The sequence below is a fragment of the Maylandia zebra genome, linkage group LG10, assembly GCF_041146795.1.
Source record: "Maylandia zebra isolate NMK-2024a linkage group LG10, Mzebra_GT3a, whole genome shotgun sequence".
Lineage (NCBI taxonomy): Eukaryota > Metazoa > Chordata > Actinopteri > Cichliformes > Cichlidae > Maylandia > Maylandia zebra.
In genome coordinates, this window is record NC_135176.1 from 22,459,606 (window position 1) to 22,481,938 (window position 22,333).

The following is a 22,333-nucleotide window of genomic DNA, read 5'->3' on the forward strand; positions in this document are numbered from 1 at the left end:
CAGTGTTTTTTTCCTTTCTCAAAGTTCCACCACAAGTGTTTCTTTCTTACTCTGTATGTATCGCTCCATTAGCCATTCTATTTTCAAATTGAACTTTATGTGACTTAGAGGCAAATGTAAAAGTATTAATCATGCTTCAATTCAGATCAACTCAGATCCTATGGTACAAAAGTTTGTATTAGTATACAAAATTTCACACCTAGACTATTATTGAAGGATTTTCTTGCATTTGAAAATGCCATTCATACATTATTTATAATGCTCAGTGTCGCTGTTACAGTAATATACAGTCTATATGCTGCTGTATAGCCCTACCTTCAAAAGAAAACTGATTTGATCAAAAGATACAACACTGACTTCATAACAACAGTAGCTGTGAACCTTTTCAATAAATCATACCAAGATTAGGATCAGTCAGCCGTTAAACATTGAACACTAGCCAAGAAGCATCTTCGTGTAGCAGCTTTACAAACTTGTAGTGTAGTAACTTTACAAAATGTATGGCTCTACACAAGACGACAAAATTGGTCATTTCAGCAAAGCTGTTTTAAAAGCCATAAAATGAAACAAAGTAATTAAGACAGCTATGTACGTATTCGATAACTTTTACATGTACTGAGGGGAAAGTAAAAGGCACATTACATTAGATGTTTCAGTCGATATGTGCTCACTATGAAACTATCATTTCATTACAGCATCTCTGTCAAGTTATAGTTATATTTTCTGCACCAGTGATCCCCATCATATGGACAGCCACTTCCACTCTATCTCGCTGTTGCCATCACTGCTTATCAGAGCCCATTTTGGAAACTGCAGACATTCTCTGGGGTGTGAATGGTTTCCACACGTGGGCTTGCATGGCTTATTTATTTATCTTATCTTTAGATGTTCCGCCCCTGTCCAGGCATCCAAGTGAGCTGCAGCTTGCTGTATACTGCAAAACTTTAAAGATATTTTTTAATTACTAGGAATAACATTAAAGTCGCTTTGAACTTTGTAAAATCAAAGTTAGTTGCAGACATATTTAGAGTTGAGTATCCTTCTCAGCTTCACTGGGCTATGCGTGAAGCAGGCATTTGTCGGGGGATGGATTTCAAGTATCGATTTTTGTGTGAGAGTGATGGTGATGTTTGTGAATGTGTATGTGGACACATGTGTTTACGCATCACAGAATGTCTATTAATATGTATTAAGTTGATATGCATTTCGTCTGATAAACTGTGGGGAAAAAATAATCCAAAGGACTTGCTTGGTGACTTTAATAATTTTCAATAAACAGTCAAAATTTAGGGAGTCACAGCATACTGTATTTCAAAGTATTCTTATTTCAAATGTTTGCAAATGCCAAATGTGTTTACAAGTTTTATTTACAATATATTTAGAAAAAAAGTATAGATGTGAAGAATAACATGATTGTTTTGATTCATAATGCTTTATCATGACCTTGCATGCCAGTGGTATTTAATATATGTATTAGAACTTGGTATTCTTTTATAATAAGTATATAAAAAAACACTTTTTTTATTATCCCTGATTATCTTCTGCCCATAGCAATATCAAAGCCAGTGTTTTATCTCCTTCCAAAATCCTTCTTTGCCCATTAAAACAAATCAACTGAGACATTATTTCATAAGCTTGATAAAAATGCCTGGAGTCAGATTTGGTCAGGGAGATATGCCAGAGTCCCAGTTAAATAGCTTTAGTATTGTATTGCTATCTCCTCTGATGTTATCGTGAACAATTTCATTTACTTTTGGTCTGGCGGTGCTCTCTGACATTGGAATCCATAAGAGAAGGTTTTGTGCTAGTGTAAAATAGATATCGTCACCCCGTGTTTTATTATCATTTAAAACTTATTGTTTTTTTTTTATCTAAGTTCTGTAATCTTGTGCCAGTTAATAGTTACAAAGCCAAGTTTCTTATTTCACCATTTTGTAATTAATAGATATACTCTCAACTAATTATTTATTTTGTGTCTCTTACTATATTCCTTGCAGTTAATTTCATATGGGATGGGAATTAAGACAATCTGAATGTGCTAAACACTTTGACACAAAAACTTCAGTAAAATAAAATTGCAAAGTCAGTCTAAGGGTTAAAGTTCTTAGGTAACTAAAAACTAAGTTATAAGAGCACTGGGTCAAACTTCTACTCATCTATGCTATTACAGTACAGAGGTGTGTGTAGTCCTTGTTTGTTGACAGTTTGTTTTTCCTAACATGCCCCCATTCAGTCATCCACTTCAGTCATGCAGTAGCTCTGTTCCCCCCTGAGTGTGTCCACAACACAGATTGATAATTACTGCTATGACCTCATATTGTCAATTCACCATAAGCACATGGCTCAGAAAGACTCTTGTTGTCTAGGTAACCCTCTCATGTATTTACTACCAGGTCTTCTACAAGTCAAAGATATCCTTCGCACTCATTGGCTGTCATCAGTGTTGGTCAAGTTACTTGAAAATAGTAATTAGTAAATAATTACTGATTATTTCTCCAAGAAAGTAATCCAGTTACTTTACAGATTACTTATTTTCAAAAGTAATTAGTTACTTTTAAAAAACATGATACACAACCTGAATACGTAATAAAGCAATAGACCTTTCAGCCCAATTCTATTTTTTCTGCATAATCGATCATATAAAATGTATTTAAATGAAAAAGTCTTGTTTTAAAATTTGTTTTATTAGTTTTAATATTTTAACTTTATGCATCAAGCAAAAATTTAATTATTTGCAACAGTCTTGTTTAATCTAATTTGATCGGATATCGGAGAGAAATAAAAATTATCACAAAAACGCCTCACAAAACTTGCGACATGGCGTAACTCGGCTCATAACCGTAGCACGTCAGAGCAGTATGCGTCACGTGATAGAGCGGCTGTGGCGTGCGAGACCTGTCGCTACCAAACCAGCATTTCATCTCAGAGAAAGTTATCCCAGAGAGAAGTAAAGCAAGTGTGTAAGTTCATCTCTGAATGTTTGTAAAGCATTCCAACGTTAAGCATAACAACCGATATATGGAGTGACTGCCTCTTCCCTCTCCCTCGCTCTCCTGCTGCTACTTCAATCATGAAACTGATCAATGATCAGCTGATCGGCTTTTCTGTCGCGAGTCCGTCTCTCTTGTTTGTTTTTGGCCCACTTTGCACCAGAAAGAGGGAACCAGCGGCTAAACAACAGCAGCACGTTTAAGCTTGATAAGCTGTTGTTAGAATTTATTTAATATTACTTTCTACACCAGGATCCATTTCTACACGTAATAAGCTAGTACTTTTGGATTTTTTGTTGCTTAAAAAATTCATCCAAACTAAAATTATTTCTGTCTGCCCCTGACCAGTCCTGACTTCATTTCAGTCATCTCAACTAATATAATTTCCTTATACACTTCACTCCATGAGGATTTTTTTCTTTTCTGGCACCTGTACTGAGGAAGTCATTTTACCATTCCTTCTTTGGAAACTTTTTGTTATAGAAGAATGACCGAAAGTCACATACACATTAACAAAAAAAAAATTACAATAAGTAAATAAATAAAAATAAAAAGCAGACAGATAAGCCTCCATCGAACTTCTGCTTAGAACTTGTTCCTGTGCTGCCATCATTAGTGCCTGTGAGCTGTCTTTCAGTCCACCTTTGTCTAACCATTGATAGGTTTTCTTAATATCAGCCACTTCTTCTACCTGTCAGTGGTGCATGCAGTGCAGGGGCCTGTCCTTCCATGATATTTCCTACTCTTGCTCCTCTTCTTTCTTGGGTTTCTTCTGCCTGAGGTATTCACTAAGCACACGGTCAGTTGTGGCCATCTTGGATTTGGGTGTCCCATTCTTGGTTCTGACATTCACTAGTCCTAGCCCACCTTCCTTACACTTAGTGTACTGTCTCAAGGTGCTGGATTTGGGGTGAAACCATCCCTGCATAATAGGGAAGTTTCTTTTCTTGCCGTCAGTGGCTTCTATCTCCTCTTTTGGCCAGCTTATTATCACAGCACGATATTTTTATCAACTAGAAGGACATAGGTGTTGATTGCCTAGATGTTGTTCTTCTCAGGACTTTCCTTACTCTCTGCAAGAACTTGATGATTGCAGATTTCCTAGCGGCCTCTTGATGGTTCCCATTTGCCTGTGGAATTTGCAGGTACTTGTAGCTGTCTTCGTTGTTTGTAGTGTTGCCTTCTGGTAGTACAATCCCCTCAGTTCTGACTACTTTCCCTCTCTTTGTTGCCACCTGGCTTCAGTCTCTCAGGTTCAAGCAGCTGGCCATAGCTGTGAGACTTTGCTTGACAATTTCTAAGGCCTCAGGTATGGGCAGCTTACTTCTTATGCATCCATTTGTTATATTAGCAGCACCAATAGTTGGCTAATCTTCCTCCATGCTGCCTTTATCTTGATGGAGGGTACTGCCTTTTGTGGCTGTTTATCTTGTAGCCAAGCATCTCAGTGATCAAAGTTGCTGTGGTGTCACAGTAGTGATTGTCCATGTTCTAGTAGACCTTAAGAAGGTACTTCACGTAGTCTTGGTAATCAGCCACAGAAGGTCTAGGTTTTCATTTTAGCTATGATCCTAGCTATCTCTCAGGTCATCTCCTCTCACACTCACAACCGTTAGTTCACATATAAATATTTTGCCACATTGCAGTTATTGCGAAGTGCACAGTAGTGAGAGATCTAAATAGTAAGGGTATCTTCATGTTGAGATGGCTTTGAATAAGATTTTAATACACAGTAATTGCACTACTGAGCTTTACTTGTGTAACTAACAGAATTAATATGTTAGTTACACAAAAATTAATGACCAGCATTCATTCTTCCAAGGTTGCAGTATTGCGAACTGTTATATGTGTGGTTCAAGGAGTGTTAAGAGCACAAAAGTCGATTGTTTTGACTAGAAAATAATAACAGGTAAACAAACCCACAACTTAGAAACATTTCAAACCATATATACACTATGCAGGCCTTTTGAGGAGAAGGAAGCAAATAGGAATAGGAAGCATGTTTAAAATGCACATGCTTTTACAAAAAAAAAAAATTCAAATGAATAAAAGAGTTTTTCCTTGCGGACTGCCATGAATTTTTCATCAGTAAACCAAAGCCCAGTGACTGCATCTAAAGTCAAAAGACTGTAAACTGGTAACAAATGCAAACCTAATCATTACTAATTAAATATACAAGAACGACATGGGATAGATCGTGAACAGATATAGTGTGTAGACCTTATTGTCAATCAGTTATTCTTGTTGCTTGTACTGTCTCGCAGATGGTTACACTACAGATGACATTGAATTCTACTGGCGAGGAGGAGATAATGCTGTGACAGGAGTAGACAAGATCGAACTTCCCCAGTTCTCCATTGTGGATCATAAGCTCATTTCCAAGAATGTTGTCTTCTCCACAGGTAACGCATCATAAAAATCATGATTCATTATCATTGTTACTATTATTACTAGTAATTTTACTTCATTATTATATCTCTGTGTCTCTGTATATTCATAAAATAGTTTAGATGTTTCATACTTTATCAGTACTGACTTTTTTCACTGTTTCAACTTATATATATGAAAAAATAATTTCCAGAAATCCTAAACATCATGAAAACAAACAGGCATACAGATCTTTGAATGAATCATTGTCTTCGGAGGCAGATGATACCATGACATTTTAACAACAAACAAAAGAGAACACTGCCTGATATAATGAAATATTCATATGTTCAAGTTTTTCATATTCATGATTTTGTCATGCAAACAAGCATTTGTGAGCAGGACAGTGATTTTTTTGGTGATTAGTTAAAGCCGCTGCACTGAATGATAGCGTAACGTAAATTCAATATGAATGTTGCAGCTGCACCAATGAAAGCTTGTTTTGTCTGCACACACTGCTTGTGCGTGTATGTATGTGTGTTGTTGTGTATTGGTATACTATTAGTATGCAAGAAACTTTACCCAAGTGTCTACCTGAAGTGTGCTGGATTTTATTACCCAATATAGAAATGGGGGAATTCCCCTGGTGTCAAACATTCACTGGATACAGCTTGGTTATAAAACTGTCATAATTATAGTGCTAATTTGAAAAACTCTGTAATTGAAAAAAAAAACCCTCAAAGAAATGTGTTGTAGTTGGACAATTGTAGTAAGACTTTATTGTATACCAAATTTGTATTTGTTTCTATCACATATATGCTGACATTTCAAATAACAGGCTATACAGGAATAACCTGGATTTGTCCTCATTCATCTTCATAGAACAAAAGTCACAAGATCACGAAAGTTAGACTTTATCCTCTGGATACCACAAAACAAATTTTAGTCAAGAATTGCAGAGATTTTTCCTCTGGCCTGACAGAACACCACTGTCATTGACAGAACCACGTGATCAACATGGTCACAAACCCCTGTTTTCCTAATGAAGCATGTTTCAGCCTTCAGATTTTTAAGCTTTATTTTGAGTGTGTGCCATGACCTTTTTTTTAAGGAAGGTAGTAAAAAACAGTTGCTCATCAGTCAGTGATATTGGAAAGAACAAATTTAAATTACTTGGTTCAAACTGATCCTGATTACTGATGATTGTGTTCATATTTTTTGCCACACACCTGATATCTTTGGCATTTCACATCTTTTCTGCCATGGTCCTGGGTTGTGCGACCCAGTGTTGAGTTTTATGTATCTTTTGTATTCATTTATGCTCTAGCTTAGTTCGTCTAGTTAATTTCTAGGGTGCTGCTTAGCCCTTTGTTTCTTAGTTGTTTATGTCATCTCCTCCTGTACTCAGTCTCCCTGGTTTGTGCATCTACCTGTCATGCGTCATGTCTGTGTGGTTAAGTTCAGGTCACGTCTAATCTCCATGTTTCCTGTTTTACTTTGAAAGTCTGTGTCTAATGTCAGTGTATGTAGTTTCGCTTTCCCTGTCCTGTCATTAGGTCCATGTGTATCAGCTGTTCCCCCTTATGTGTTTCCACTTCCCTTGATCATCCCTTATGTGTATTTAGTCTTTGTGTTTCTTTCAGTCTGTGTCGCGTCATCTGTGTTCCCACCCTCCATGTTTTCACGGCCAGTCTTTGCAGTCATCGTCATAGTTTTCTGAGTCTTTATAGTTTATCACAGTATCAGTTTCCCAGTTTAGTTATAGTTTAGTTTGGTCACAGTATTTCTGCTTTGTTTGAACTCTATGTCATCAGCCATAATAAAGGCTCGCTTTCAGTTTAAGTTCACTCCCGTCTACTCACTTGCGTTCGCACCTGGGTCCACCACACACACCAGCATTTCTTCTCCACAGACCGTGACATTTTCTCTTTTTTAAACATTATTTTTAATTATTATTCTCCTTTCTCCAAAGGTTCTTACCCTCGTCTGTCTCTGAGTTTTAAGCTGAAGAGAAACATTGGTTACTTCATCCTACAGACATACATGCCTTCTATTCTCATCACCATCCTTTCCTGGGTCTCCTTCTGGATCAACTACGATGCCTCTGCTGCCAGAGTGGCTCTAGGTAAGGTTCATAAAACAATAAATAGGCCAATAAAAGGGGAATATGTAGTTGAAAGCTTGCCCAACCTGTGTGCTGGTTGTACTAAATACAAAAATGAAGAGCATGCATCTTACATTCTCTTGTTCATCTTTTCTCATTTTATCTCTAGTTGCTTATTTCCTCGATTTTGTGAACTTTTTGAACTTTACACATAAACCACACTGTTACTGTATCTTTTGCAAGTATTGTGGGTGTTAGTGGGTCAAATATTAATCAAGTATAGGGTTAAATCATAGAACTATAATGATGGTTGACTAGGCTGATTTGTTTCTACTTTTAAACCAGAAACCGTCTGTTCTTTTTTGGGGAGCCGCAATTTCCTCCAGTCATTCTTGATTATGTAAATCCCATGTTGCCTGGGAGATTTGTAACGAGCTACTCTGTGTTTATCAGTGGTTCACTGTCTTCTTTTTACCGAATTCCATTCATTCAGCTTAATCTATATTTCTACCCAACCCCTCCTTTTTGTCAACAAGGCAATTTTGCTGATTGACGACTGGGCTATATGTAGTGGTGCAGGGGAAGGCATGCATGGGATTTAATGAAAAAAGTTAATGTTTTATAATAGAGGCAGGTCAGAGTTGGGAAATGTTTGGCCACCTCCTTCGCCATACTAGATTCAGAATCTACTTTATCCTGACCTCCTTTCAGGCATTAAAATGGACTTGTAAGGGCTATGTCACATGATCACTATGTGCAAAAATCTGTTGTTATTGTTAAGCTCTTATCACAACAGCTTGGGAAAATTGTTTGAATCCTATTTTGACCAGTATTAATTTATATTAATTGGCTAGAACTCTTGGGATGCTCTGAAAAAATGTTTCTTAAAGCCTGGATGCAATGACTAGCACAATTTAAATGCTATAAAAATCAAATTAAATATATAAAAAAAGTAAAATAAGTCTATAATGCTGCTCATTTTGAATGTGATGCATTAATAATAATAATAATAATAATAATAATAATAATAATAATAATGGATTGCATTTATATAGTGCTTTTCGAAACCCTCAAAGCGCTTTACAATTCCAATATTGATTCACTCTCACATTCACACACTAGTGGAGGCAAGCTACAGTTGTAGCCACAGCTGCCCTGGGGCAGACTGACAGAAGCGAGGCTGCCATATCGCACCATCAGCCCTTCTGGCCAACACCAGTAGGCAGTAGGTGAAATGTCTTGCCCAAGGACACAACGACCAAAACAGACAGAGCTGGGGATCGAATTGGTAACCTTCCGGTTACAAGATGAGCGTCCCAACCCCCTGAACCACTGGGTTTCCTCACTTGCAAAAATATGAACAGTGTCTAATTTTCAAATTCAAATTCAAATTTTATTTGTCACGTACACAGTCATACACAGTACGATATGTAGTGAAATGCTTGGACAACTGCTCGTGACCTAAAGAAAACAAAAAAGGAAAAGGCTATGAATAAGATAGGAAATAAATATGAAAAATTAAAAAGGGTAAATTTAACTAGGAAGGAATAAAATATAAATTAAGGTTAATATGAAATAACTGTACAACACAAATTAGAATGAAGGGTAAATTTAACTGGGAAGAATAAGATAAAATATATAAATTAAAGTTGAAAATAAAATAACTGTACAACAAAATACACAATACACAATATAGAACTATATAAGAATGTATGAAGAAATATAAATATAAATAAATATATACACAATAACAGCAGCTGTACAAGTATTAACCGGAAATGAAGAATATAGTGACCAGTGTTGTGCAAAAACAAAGTCCAGAAAGTCCAGTGTGTGTGTAAGAACTATATGTGTGGGTCAGTACTGTGTGGTGGTGTGATTGAGAGACCGTATCGCCTGCGGGAAGAAGCTCCTCCTCAGTCTCTCTGTGTTGGTCTTCAGGGAGCGGAATCGCTTTCCTGACCTCAACAGAGAGAACAGTCTGTTGTTGGGATGGCTGAGGTCCTTCACGATCTTCCTGGCCTTGGTCCAGCACCGCCTGCTGTAGATTGAGTGCAGGTCAGGGAGCTCGGAGCGGATGGTGCGCTCAGCTGACCGCACAACCCTCTGTAGAGCTCGTCTGTCCTGCATGGTGCTGTTCCCGAACCAGATGTTTCCCGTCAGGATGCTCTCTATGGTGCACGAGTAAAAGTTCCTGAGCACCTTGGAGGGCAGTTGGAAGTCTCTCAAGCGTCTGAGGTGGTAGAGACGCTGACGGGCCTTTTTCACCACGGTGTTGATGTGACAGGACCATGACAGGTCCTGCGTGATGTGAACTCCGAGGTATTTGAAGCTGTCCACTCTCTCCACTGGGCACTCGTTGATGACAGGGGTCTGGTAGTTCCTCTCCTGCTTAGTGCTGAAGTCCACTATCAGCTCCTTTGTCTTACTGACGTTTAGAAGGAGGTTGTTCCTCTGGCACCAGTTCTCCAGATTCCTAATCTCCTTCAGGTAGGCCGTCTCGTTGTTATCAGAGATCAGGCCCACCACGACGGTGTCGTCAGCAAACTTGATGATGGTGGTGGAGCTGGTAGTGGCCACACAGTCATATGTGTACAAAGAGTACAGCAGGGGGCTCAGAACACACCCCTGGGGGGCTCCAGTGCTGAGAGTGGTGGAGGCTGAGACATGTCCGCCCATCCTTACTGCCTGTGGTCTGCCAGTTAGGAAGTTGGAGATCCACTGACACATAGATGAGCTGAGTCCCAGATGCTCCAGCTTGGTGGTGAGTGTGGAGGGAATTATGGTGTTAAATGCAGAGCTGTAGTCTATGAAGAGCATTTTAACATAATTCCCCCTTCTAGTGTCCAAGTGAGTGAGTGATGTGTGGAGGAGATGAGAGATGGCATCGTCTGTGGAACGATTTGGACGGTAAGCGAACTGTAGTGGGTCCAGTGTGTCTGGTAGTGAAGAAATGATGAAGTCTCTGACCAGGCGTTCAAAGCACTTCATCACTACTGAGGTGAGGGCTACAGGGCGATAGTCATTGAGAGAAGCAGGGTGGGGTTTCTTCGGGACAGGAACAATGATGGACTCTTTGAAGCATGTGGGGATCACCGACTGAGATAAAGAGATGTTGAATATCTCAGTGAACACAGGAGCTAGCTGGTATGCGCAGTCTCTTAGGATACGACCTGGGATGCCGTCTGGTCCTGCTGCTTTCCTGGTGTTCACTCTCTTGAAGGCTCTCCTTACTTCATGCTCGGAGATGACGAGCACGTTTCCGGTGCTGGCAGTATCTTCCTGTCTGCAGCCGTTAGCGCCGCTAACACTAGCATTGTTGGAGACCTTAGCTGCAGCCTCGAAGCGAGCATAGAAAGTGTTCAGCTCGTCTGCCAGAGTCATGGCCGCGTTCGTCATACCGGTTGTTGGTGCTTTATAGTCCGTTATTGTCCTTAGTCCCCGCCACAGGCTCCTAGAGTCACTCTGTTGGAGTTGTGACTCTAGTTTCCTCCCGTAGCGCTGCTTCGCCTCTTTCACCGCCCTCCGCACGTTATATGACGCGGCTTTGTACGGGTCCATGTCCCCCGTCATGAGTCCCGTGTTGTAGGCAGCGGTGCGGGATCTCAGAGCGTCGCGGATGGTTTTATCCACCCACAGCTTCTGGTTGGGAAACGTTGTGATAGTCTTTGTCTCCACGGTATCATCCGCTAGTTTCCCGATGAATCCCACAACCGCTTCCATAAACACGTTGACGTCATCGTCGGAGCTGTTTCTGAACATGCCCCAGTCTGCGTCATCGAGTGCGTCCTGTAACGCGGCCACCGATTGATCCGTCCAGCGCGCGACCTTCCTCTGAACCGGAACTTCCTGTTTCAGCCTTTGTTTGTATTTTGGCATGAGGAAGATGGCGGCATGATCAGATTTGCCAAACGGGGGGCGGGATTGTGCCTTGTAGCCGTCCTTGACCGTAGTGTAGCAGTGGTCCAGTGTCCTTTCACCCCTGGTGGGGCAGGTGATGTGTTGATAAAAGTTCGGCGCTGCGCGTTTGAGGTTGGCGCTATTAAAGTCCCCCGTCACAATAAGCGCAGCGTCCCGGTGTTGTGTCTGGTGCTGTGTGAGTGCCTCATGCAGCTCGCATAAGGCGGTGACCGTGTCCGCTTGTGGTGGAATATAAACGGCACTTACAATGACCGATGTAAATTCCCGAGGTAGATAAAAAGGACGACACATGATGGACAGTAGTTCCAGATTTGGTGTGCAGGAGCGTGTGAGAGGAACAACGTTCGCACTGTTGCACCAGTTGTTGTTCACCATTAAACACACGCCGCCTCCCCTTGACTTCCCCGAGTCCCGTGTCCTGTCCATGCGGTGAACCGAGAAGAACTCGGCCGGCTGGATGGCGTGGTCCGGCACCGCTGGGTTCAGCCATGTCTCGGTGAAGCAGAGGAGATTGCAGTCCCGAATGTCTCTCTGGAACTTTATCCTGGCCCTGAGGTCGTCAAGCTTGTTCTCCAGTGACTGGACGTTGGCGAGCAGGATGCTAGGCAGAGGTGTGCGGTGTGCACGAGCTCTCAGCCTGTTCCTGACGCCGGCTCGCTTCCCTCTAGGCTGCCGCCGCTTCCCTTTGTTCTCCCTCGAGATCTCACTCGGCCAGCTCGGATCCGGAGTTAAAAACTTCGAATTGTGAGTACATTGTATACCAATAGAAACAAGAGTGTCACTGTCATACCTAATGTACCCAATGGTGATGATTTTGCCGATTTAGAAACGCTGAAAACTAACTTAAAAAACAAAGACAAACAAAGACAAAGAAAAAGTGGTCGGAGCAGTCGTGACGGGAGCCGACCTCACCGACCTCACCGGCGCCATCTTAAAAAATTTTCATAGTATTTTCATTTGAGAGACAGGATATCATGGCCCTACAGAATATTGTAAGGTCATGCCATTTGACCCCTGATCTCAGTTTTACATTTCACATCTTCCTTTCTTTCAGGTTTACCCCAAAATGTGTTAAATCTTTAAAGAAAGTATTGGCAAGAGAAAGAAAATGAACTGCATAGTTAGTTAGAAATATACTGTAGTGTAATATATAATAAAGTTACTCATGACCACTTATATACAGAGTAGTACCCATTGTTTATTACCTACTCCTACATAATGTTTGTGTAATCAAAGTAAACACACGTCGTGCTGCCCTTAACCAATTTTTACTGTACAACAAGTACGTTAAAAACAACAACAAAATTAACTAAATAAATATACACTGAATATGCAGTGTTTGTGTGCACAAACTTGGCCAAACAAAGATAATCCTGATATACAAAACACAATACTACTCCATTAAAATGAAATGAGTGAGCTGCCTCAGCAGAGTTTGCACTTTTATAGTACTTGATGTTATTTTTTGTTGTCGTTCTTATTGTAATTTAATTTAAATGCAGCATTTTAATGATTGTTAAATTAATGTATTCTAATTTATTTATATGTTACTCACTACTTTAGAAATTTTGTTCCAATTGTTCACTAGAATTTAAATAGTACTGCTGTTTTTTCAATGAATGAGGCATATGTAGGAGGACACGTAAGCACTGTAATTTAACCATTTTAGTAAGTTCTCATATAAGCATTAGAATCTGGCTTCTCTTACCATTTCTCATTTCCTTTATATGAATAGAACAGTGCTAATGTAAGCCCAACACATGTACATCCAAGAGCGAACATTGTGTTAAAAATTACAAAAAAAAGGGAAAAATTGCCATGTAATAACTCTTGCAGGGGTTTGTGTGCCGTGCATAATAAGCAAATTCTCAACACATTGATATGCATAGTCTGACAGTTTGCTTGGGAAGGCTTTGGAAAAACTGTCTTTCTCAATAGGAGTTCTCCACTAATGAACAAGATCAAGGTTGACATTTGAATTTCAAAATACTCCACTTCAGGTTCTTCTTCTAAAGCATATTTTTAAAATCATGGGGCAAACCCTTTACTTTCACTGATCAAGGTCACCTAATCAATCGAATCAGCAGCCAGCATTTGGAGGCATTTCAGCCAATGGTGCGCAGCAAGTCACTGAACAAACCGTTGTCCGTCTTGGACAACCCAACACACCAGCTGCATTCCACAAAAAACCAGCAGTGCACATTCTCCCACAGATTTATCCAACCCTGCTGAAACAAAGGACGCTTCTGGAAATCATTCTTTGTTTTCTCTATAAAACTCTACAACAGCTTTCCATTTTTCTGATAGGTGAACACAACTGTCAGAACATAAGCTTCCTCACACATTTCTATATTTGTCCCTTTTACTGACATTTTTAAAAAAGAGTACATATTATTGAGTTGCTCTGCTATTTGCAAGAAATCTATTTTCCACAATCTCAGTCTTTTTTCAATTTTATTTCCTTTTATTTGGTCACTATTATTAAGAAAATTTTACACTTCCCAATATTATACAGTAAGGCCTTCACCTTATATGTGAAGGCCTTACTTTCACAACGTTATTAATATTCCTTCCTTCTTGAATTATTGTACTCGTGAGGTTTTTAGAAAAGTTGACTTCTGACTTTGTCATTGAGGTTCAAGGTCACTTAGATTTGAACTCATTTGAGATTATTAGTTGATTCCCGTATGGCATCAATTTGAAAATCCTACATCGCCACATTCATGAGTTATTGCATTGATAAGATTTTCAGAGAAGTATACCTCTGACCTTGACCTTAGACTCACAGGCCGGGACTCAGACTTGTCCAAGATTTGTCGTAGATTTCTCTATGGTATGACTTCTTTCTTGAGTTATCAGATTGACAAGATTTTCTGAAAACTGGACCTCTGACCTTGATCTTGAGGTCAAAGGGCAAAATTGCAGTTTTAAATCTGACTACTGAATTTCTCAATATCTTTTTTTGTGTTTTTTGTGGTTAAGGTATTACCACTGTGCTGACCATGACTACCATTAACACTCACCTGAGAGAAACGCTCCCCAAAATCCCATATGTCAAGGCCATAGATATGTACCTGATGGGCTGCTTCGTCTTTGTTTTCCTGGCTTTGCTGGAGTATGCCCTAGTAAACTACATCTTCTTTGGCCGGGGCCCTCAGCGTCAGAAAAAGGCAGCGGAGAAGACAGCTATGGCCAACAATGAAAAGATGAGAATGGATCCAAACAAGGTAACTATCTAATAGCTTAGCTTGTCCCTGTAGTTTGGTCATCTACCTGCCTACGAGCATTTAGAAAGGACTTGTTGAGTCCAGTATACTCACTGCATTGGTCACTTTGCACAACATAGTTGACATCTTCACACAGCCACATCCATTTATGCTCGCCTGAGGTAAGGTACCCACTACAGTATTCTCGTGAACGATAGGTGTTGGCACTTAGATAATAAGAAGCCAAAACTGGAAGTCAAAAAATTGCTAAGTTTTTTTTTTCCCCACAAAGTCTCATCTTTTCAAACTGCTGCAACATCTCACTTTGTATAGTCTGCAAATCTCTGGCCTTCATCAATAAAATGGTGATAAGAACCAATGTGATCCTTGTGTCTTCAACCCAGCATTGGCAGCAGTAGTACAATGTCCCGGGTTACACAATTGGCAAAAGGGTGGCTTGCAACAGAATTATTGCAACTTGGTGTCAAATTGACGTCAACGTTGTTGTATAATGCTGCTCTGCCACCACAAGAGGACAGGTATAATGGGGCCCTTATTGAGAATTAGTATGGTTTTCAGAAAAATGTTTACATAAACAATTAAAAACTAGAAACATATATTTGAATACATAGGCAAACCACATCTGATGTTTTACCTCTACATGCATGAAAATGCATGAAATCGCATTTACAGTGAAAATGGATTATTCAGATTGTCTAAAGAGTCCAGAATAATAATTAACAACATTCACTGTTAAAGCAGCTTAGTAGGTTTGTTGTAGCCCGTGTTTGGAAGCCAAAATGACTCGTGAAAAAGAGGAGGGTCTCGGAGACAGATGGCTTTTCGCCTTGACAAAATGCAAATGATCACCATAACATGGCTGCACCTGGACTGCTGAAATACTCAAGGCAAAATGCCAAAGAAAACCAAATAGAAAAATAACTGCATTTATATCCTTTGACCTATTTCAAAGAGTGCACAGTCTATATAGCAATTTAGGAATTCTGTTCTGTTAACCATTTAGGTTATGTCTACATGGAATTTGAAATGGAAACACTAGAACAGCGGTTCCCAACCTTTTTGCGCCACGGACCGGTTTATGCCCGACAATATTTTCACGGACCGGCCTTTAAGGTGTCGCGGATAAATACAACAAAATAAAACTAGTACCGGTACCGAAAAAAAGAAGATTTATTCATAACACACGTGAAAAGACCCAGGAAAACAGAGTTAACGATAAAAACGATAACAAAATAACGCTGAAAACCGATAAAAACCCTGAAAACCATACATTTCACACCTGAGCCTCAACTCTCGCGGCCCGGTACCAAACGACTCACAGACCGGTACCGGTCCGAGGCCCGGGGGTTGGGGACCGCTGCACTAGAAGATAATTATTTCATAAACTGCAAAATGTAACAGTAACAATTTTTTTTAATCCAGTCCATCAACTGAACCACAGCAATATTGTTTTGTTTGAATGTGCTTGCAGTGGCTGGTGGGGAATGTAGTTGGCAGAGATGACACGCTGTATGCAAGAATGAAACAACGTGATATGGATGGCCATGAGTCATTGTGGGAACCAATCTTTGTGGATGATGCAGCAATTGGACTTGATCAAAAAAATAAGGTATCTGAAAATGATGTGCAGGTGATTTCAAATGAGTTTTGTGCTAATGTCAATGCCAATGTCTCAAAAATAAACCCAACACTACATAAACTTGAATCTAACAAACTTTACTCTTTTACTGGGCAGATGGACCCACATGAAAACATCCTTTTGGGCACCCTGGATATTAAGAACGATATGGGTGTTTCAGAGCTGGCTCTGGGTCTCAATGACCCACGGAATACCATGTTGACATATGACAGCTCAGCCCTACAGTATCGCAAAGCAGGGCTGGCCAGGCACAATTTTGGCCGAAATGCATTGGAGCGTCACATGACTCAAAAGAAAAGCAGACTACGGAGGCGTGCTTCACAGCTAAAAATCACCATCCCTGACTTGTCTGATGTAAACTCTATTGACAAATGGTCACGGATGATCTTTCCAACTGTATTTTCTTTCTTTAATGTTGTTTACTGGCTTTATTATGTTAATTAGGATAAAAAAAAATGTTTTTAATAAAAAGGACATTCATGAGGGCAAGACCAAACAGCAAATATGTTGCTAATTTTGTCTTTGTGTCTTGTTTGTTTTCTATCCATGTGATCTTGTAATTGCTAGACTGAATCGGTAAATTACGGACTGGATCTGTCATAACTTGGAAAAGAACATTTGCTGGCTTACACGTGAAAACCTTACACTAGAGATTACAAACATAAGGTGCCTGTTCCTGAGTATTTGTTTAACATTTTATGTATTATGGGATGTGTGGATCTTTCCGTTATTTAAAATGTTTGCGTTTCTTATGTTTTTATTACTTTAGATTTAAACTAAACAGTAATTGCCAAACTGTTATATAAATGAGATATGAATGGATAAGCTGACACTTTATAATGACCATTTACTTTTACCGATACTAATTCAAAGTACTTGAAGCAAGTTTCAGGTTAATAGGGCTTTCTGTCTCAATTATATCAAAATGTCATGTTTATATGGGACACGGGGGCCTGAAATATACTTTTTTAGGATTTTGTTATTTGAAAAATCATTGAAAATGGGGAAATTACCAAAACATTCCAGATTGATTGAGTAAGAGTTGCATGTTAAAAGAAAATACAGTGAGTTTATTATGATTGTTGGGTGCTATCCACTGTGTCAGACAGCTAAGGGAACAAACAATATTATTCCTGTTATTCACTTAAATGAGATTTATTTTAACAGATGCATGACAAATTAAAGGATAATCCAACATATAATCTATTAAGATGGTGCTGGGCCACCATGTGTCACAAAAATCAATTCAGTGCATTTTCACATTCATTCCCCAATTTTGTGGAACTCTGCTGAAGAGATGGAAAATTAATCCAAAACATATTCTCTTAGTTGTATTCTAATGTAATAACCAAAATCTCTGTTTGGTTTATTGGTTGGTAGGTTTTTGGACCACCTTCCCACAAAATGCCACTATCGGCAAAACAAAGCCACCGGTTCTCCCCACTTGATCACTTCAGTGATCAGTGACTTCATTGTTTTTCCTTTAATTTGTTTCTTATCTGTTTATCGTTGTTACATGGGTTTGCTTTAAATTGCTTGATGATATAATGATTGTTTCTTCGTCTCTTGTTTTGTACAAAAAAAAAACAGTCAGTGAAATTAAATGGGTGCCTGTGTTCGATGGAAAGAATAGAATTCATAAATATACAAGCATTATGTCATTATAGTAGCAACTGACACCACGATTTGAATATTTATTTTGACTTTTTTGTTTCTCTGTTTCTTTGACTCAAATGTGTTTATTTATTCATCTTAATCCCAAGCTAGACTTGTATACTATATATGGGTATAAAATTACCATGTATTGTTTTTACATTGAAAAATATGTTGACAATCACAAAATATACAGCTGTCAATACACAATGAATTTAGAACAATGACAAAATACTTGCTAACAGTACTGCCCAGAAGGTGGAATTTATGTGGAACAACTGATTATGCACAAAAGTTGTTATAAGCCATAGAGGCTCAATAGTTCTTCTAACATCTGGTGCTCACGGGAGTGTTTTAAGAGAAACCTTATTGATCTTTTTACACTATATATTTCAATTTCAATTTAAAACAAACCTAGGGCAGCGATACACCAGTTCCAAAGTCCCTTTCCTGTAGCTCTATACTATTTAGATCATCAAATTGCTCTGTTAAAAAACAAAAACAAAACTAGAGGTAAAAAAAAAAAGAGTAGCAAAGCCTCACATGTGAAATTGTACCTACATAAACATTGTTAAATATAGTGGAAGAGGGGAAAGCTAACTTCAGATATTTACCTAAAACACAATCTTGCGCATATTGCTGAAGTCCTCTGGAGTGATATTCATTTTGAGTCTTAAGGCATGAGTGAATACTCTAAGCATTAATATGTTAATGTTTAATCAAAGTGTGGCCAAGAACAGTTATGACCCACTGCATGCTCTGTGTAGAAGTAAATCTTTTTTTTTTCTAATTACCCAAATATTCACTCAGTTTTTGTGTTTAATTCATTTCACAAATACATATACATAATGTTTACAGGTTTATTAAAAAAATGTCTTAATAGTTACTTGTGGTGTTATTAAAAATACAATTTTCTTTTCTAGAAATAATTTACTTAACCATTATAGTCACTCTCCAACAGCTCACAAACAAGTTAGACACACTTTTAATTATCAATAAAGTGCAGATTCAAGTCAGCTTTCAGCTCTGGTATTTATATATGTTAATTATCAAAATAGTCAATTTCACACTGCTTTCTTAAGATTGAATACTGTGCATTGTAAGTGAAATATTGTATTTTTGTTCAATGGTTATGGTGATTATGTCACAAAATTTGTCGTCTTTGTTGTTTTAATATAGCTTTCTATCTCTCTCTCTCTTGCTCTCTTTTTGGGTCACTTTTAGAGGGATCTACTAGAAAATGATTGTTGGTGTGAATCTCTGAGGAGTTCAACAAAAAATTTGGGAACATGTTCCAAAAGCATATTTATATATGTATATAGCAAACATATATATTGTTAATCAGAAATTGAAACATATTAATACATATTAATAAATACTTAAGAACTTTCTACACAACAAAAAAAAAACAAAAAAGATTTTCAATAGCATTTATATTGTAACATGGAAAGAGAGAATGCAAAAGCAGATGTAATGTAAATAATCTATTCAACAATGTCACTTGATCACTTTGATCTTATGCTATTAATCGGAGAATAAGTATTTGTTTTTGCCAAAATGTAAACATGTCTTGATGAATGTAGTTGATGTTCCTTTGCAGGGTGTTTTTGCTATAATGTTTCAGCAAATGTATACGAGATTTTTGTACCAATAATTAGCTAAACACAGCTTAGTCCACACCACCACTAACACAAAAACACACAAATACAAAAGGTCATGTGATTAAGAGGCTAATAATACCTTGTATCAGACCAAAAGTCAAACATCTCAGGTCAGCACAGTTCACACTATTAACAACACCGACTACAATATACTTGTACTTAAAAAAAAGAAAAAGAAAAAAGAAAAAAAAGCGGCTTGGTGCATTTGTTTTATCTGTTCTCCCTGTAATTTATTTCCCTTCTCCTGTTTAATATAATGCTCATGATACAGTACAGTACACAGTAACTATATTAAAAGTATGGTACAGTATTTGACCATAACCACAATCTAGACATGGCTAGTATTTAAAAAAAATATACAATAATAAACAAAGTTATTCTATCCACATCAGCTGTAGACATATAAAGATAACTCAGATTTTAAAAACAAATCTTAATAATAGTGCTGTAACACATGATGTATCTGAGTATGAGTGTGGGAAGTGGGTGCATGTTGGCCAGATAGCAATGCATTTCCAAAGCACAGTTTGGATGTGTGTTTGTACTTCACAGCACTTTTTTGTTTCATATATTTTTATACTTCTATATTCCAATGTAAAAATGGCAAAACCCATTTTTCTCTAAACCTTGTAAAACAAGTTTGAGCATTTTTCATATTTATACAATGCTTATTGGTTGCATTGCCCCTTAGGGATAGTGAAAATGTAATGATTTGTATGATAACGAAATCCTGTCAAGATACCTTGTTTAAAATTTAATTCATATAAAATACATGGTTGTAAATGGTTTGAAAATGTTTTTTTTTCTTAATTCCTGGAAAGTTAAGGTTTTTGGAAATTCTAGATTCTATTTAGGAGAATCTGGAACGAATGACATCTTAAAAGCCTAAATGACACATCTTTCTGGCTGAGTATGTCTGCACACAGTCACAGAAGAAGCCTTAGCCTCCTGCTGCCCTGGACCTCTTTCCAAGCAGCATCAATCCTACTCACTCTCAACACCCTCCACCTTGGAAAACCCTTGTATATGGCACTCATAAGAACATAGCTGCACATTTTTGAAAGACAAGCTCTGTAAAAATTATGTCTTTTCTTGGGAAGTGAAATTATTTCCCTGATAATAAATATTATATACAGTTCAGAGAATGCCTGTTTTGCACTTATTTCAAATGAGGGGGAAAAAGCAGAGTGATCTCAATGCATGGCAAGTATTCCCAGTTGTGTAAAATTAACAAAAAGTAGACAAATGCACTTGAATTATGACCGACTGCAACATATAATGCAGTTGATGCTTATGCAGTACAAAAAAGCTAAAACGGGTCATTTTCTGACATGATGGCTTCTTTTTGTGATTCATCTTCTGGAAAGCACATACCAACACTTCAGAAGGTTAATGAGTCATTCACATATGTATGAACTTTGGAATATTGTACACAAATCTGTAAAATTAGTAAAACTGCCATAAGAAGACTCTGCACCTGTACATTTCCCACTGAAGAATTTTGTTGAATGAATAATTGAAAGAGCCCATTTTCACTGGAGCAGAGTTTTCTCTAAACACTCTTCCCATTATAATGAAACACACACACACACACACACACACACCTATGTTTTAACATGACTGTAGTCCAGCCAAAGCCAGATAAATCAAAAGAACTTGCATGTGATAGCAACAAAATTGTATGTAACTATGCATAACCTTTTCCATTCCACACAAGCAGAATGTTATGCTGAGATTTGAAACAGAGCCACCGTGGTGTAGAAATAGAGCTCTTGTGGCTCTGAATAGGAGTACATGAGTCATGACATAGAGCGGTAGGCAAGCTTGGCATCGCAACAAAGACATTAGAACGAGTGTGAAATGTGTCTTTTTATCTTTCACCCACAACACTTTTTTTGGTCATCACCCACAGTCTTCAGTTTGCGATTAAACTTACAAAGGGAAGCAGTGACTGTTCAGCCAATATATCAAACCAGCATTTTTTTTAATGGTGACTCAGTGTTGAGGGATAATTGCAATACAAAAGTATGACTTTGTGTTAGAGCATCTGGATAAATATAGACACCGGAAGTATATGTGCGCGTGTTAGTGTGTGTTTCAGTGTATTCTAATATAAAAGCCCACCTTCCATTTTTATATAAATGCTTATGTGATTCAATTTTTGATAATCCAAGACTCAACTCTAGCAATCAGCTACAGAATCTGTTCCAGTTCTTTTTCTGCTTAGCCCAGGTAAGATTATTCTGACATTGGTTTAGGAATTGCTTGATATTAGGAATGCAATAGTTGTAGCCCATTTCCTGTACAAATCTGTGCATAGCGGCACTTGATGCACCTACCCATGAAATGATGATTCTTGACAATCTTCTGAAGCCTGTGGTCATCTGTGTTCCTCGTACCCCTGTTCCTAACACATCTTTCTCTTCCACTCAGCTTTCCTTTTATATACTTTATGTATTAAATCTGTGTTTATTCAGTTGTTGTCTGATACTAACCTGTGAGATAACTTACCAATTACTTTCACATTCCTTTTCCTTATCTAGAGTAAAGTAATGGTTAAATGTGTTTGTTGACTTTGCTTGAAAAGCTCTTTTCCCACCGTATCTATTGAGATAACCTTTTCCTATGAGAAAGGCAGAATAAGGTTGGTGGATTCAAGCTTTACTTTTGTTATTCTACTTTGTTAATTTATTTTCTCATATTATGTAACTTCATGAAACATCTTTAATTTCTCTGCCTCTGCTTCTCTTCTTCTGCATGTGTGTGTCCCT

General features: G+C 38.2%; 1 protein-coding gene across 1 annotated transcript in view; it reads left to right on the plus strand.

The window, feature by feature from the left end:
• gabrb2b (gamma-aminobutyric acid type A receptor subunit beta2b) overlaps positions 1 to 20,697 on the plus strand; it is a 73,709-nt gene extending 53,012 nt beyond the window's left edge. Inside the window, exons 6-10 of the mRNA XM_024803888.2 lie at positions 5,255 to 5,392; positions 7,330 to 7,482; positions 14,365 to 14,609; positions 16,081 to 16,218; positions 16,345 to 20,697. Of these exons, the coding sequence (XP_024659656.2) occupies positions 5,255 to 5,392; positions 7,330 to 7,482; positions 14,365 to 14,609; positions 16,081 to 16,218; positions 16,345 to 16,692 (1,022 nt within the window). The 3' untranslated portion in view covers positions 16,693 to 20,697. The remainder of the gene's footprint in view (positions 1 to 5,254; positions 5,393 to 7,329; positions 7,483 to 14,364; positions 14,610 to 16,080; positions 16,219 to 16,344) is intronic.
• The last annotated feature ends 1,636 nt before the right edge of the window (positions 20,698 to 22,333 follow it).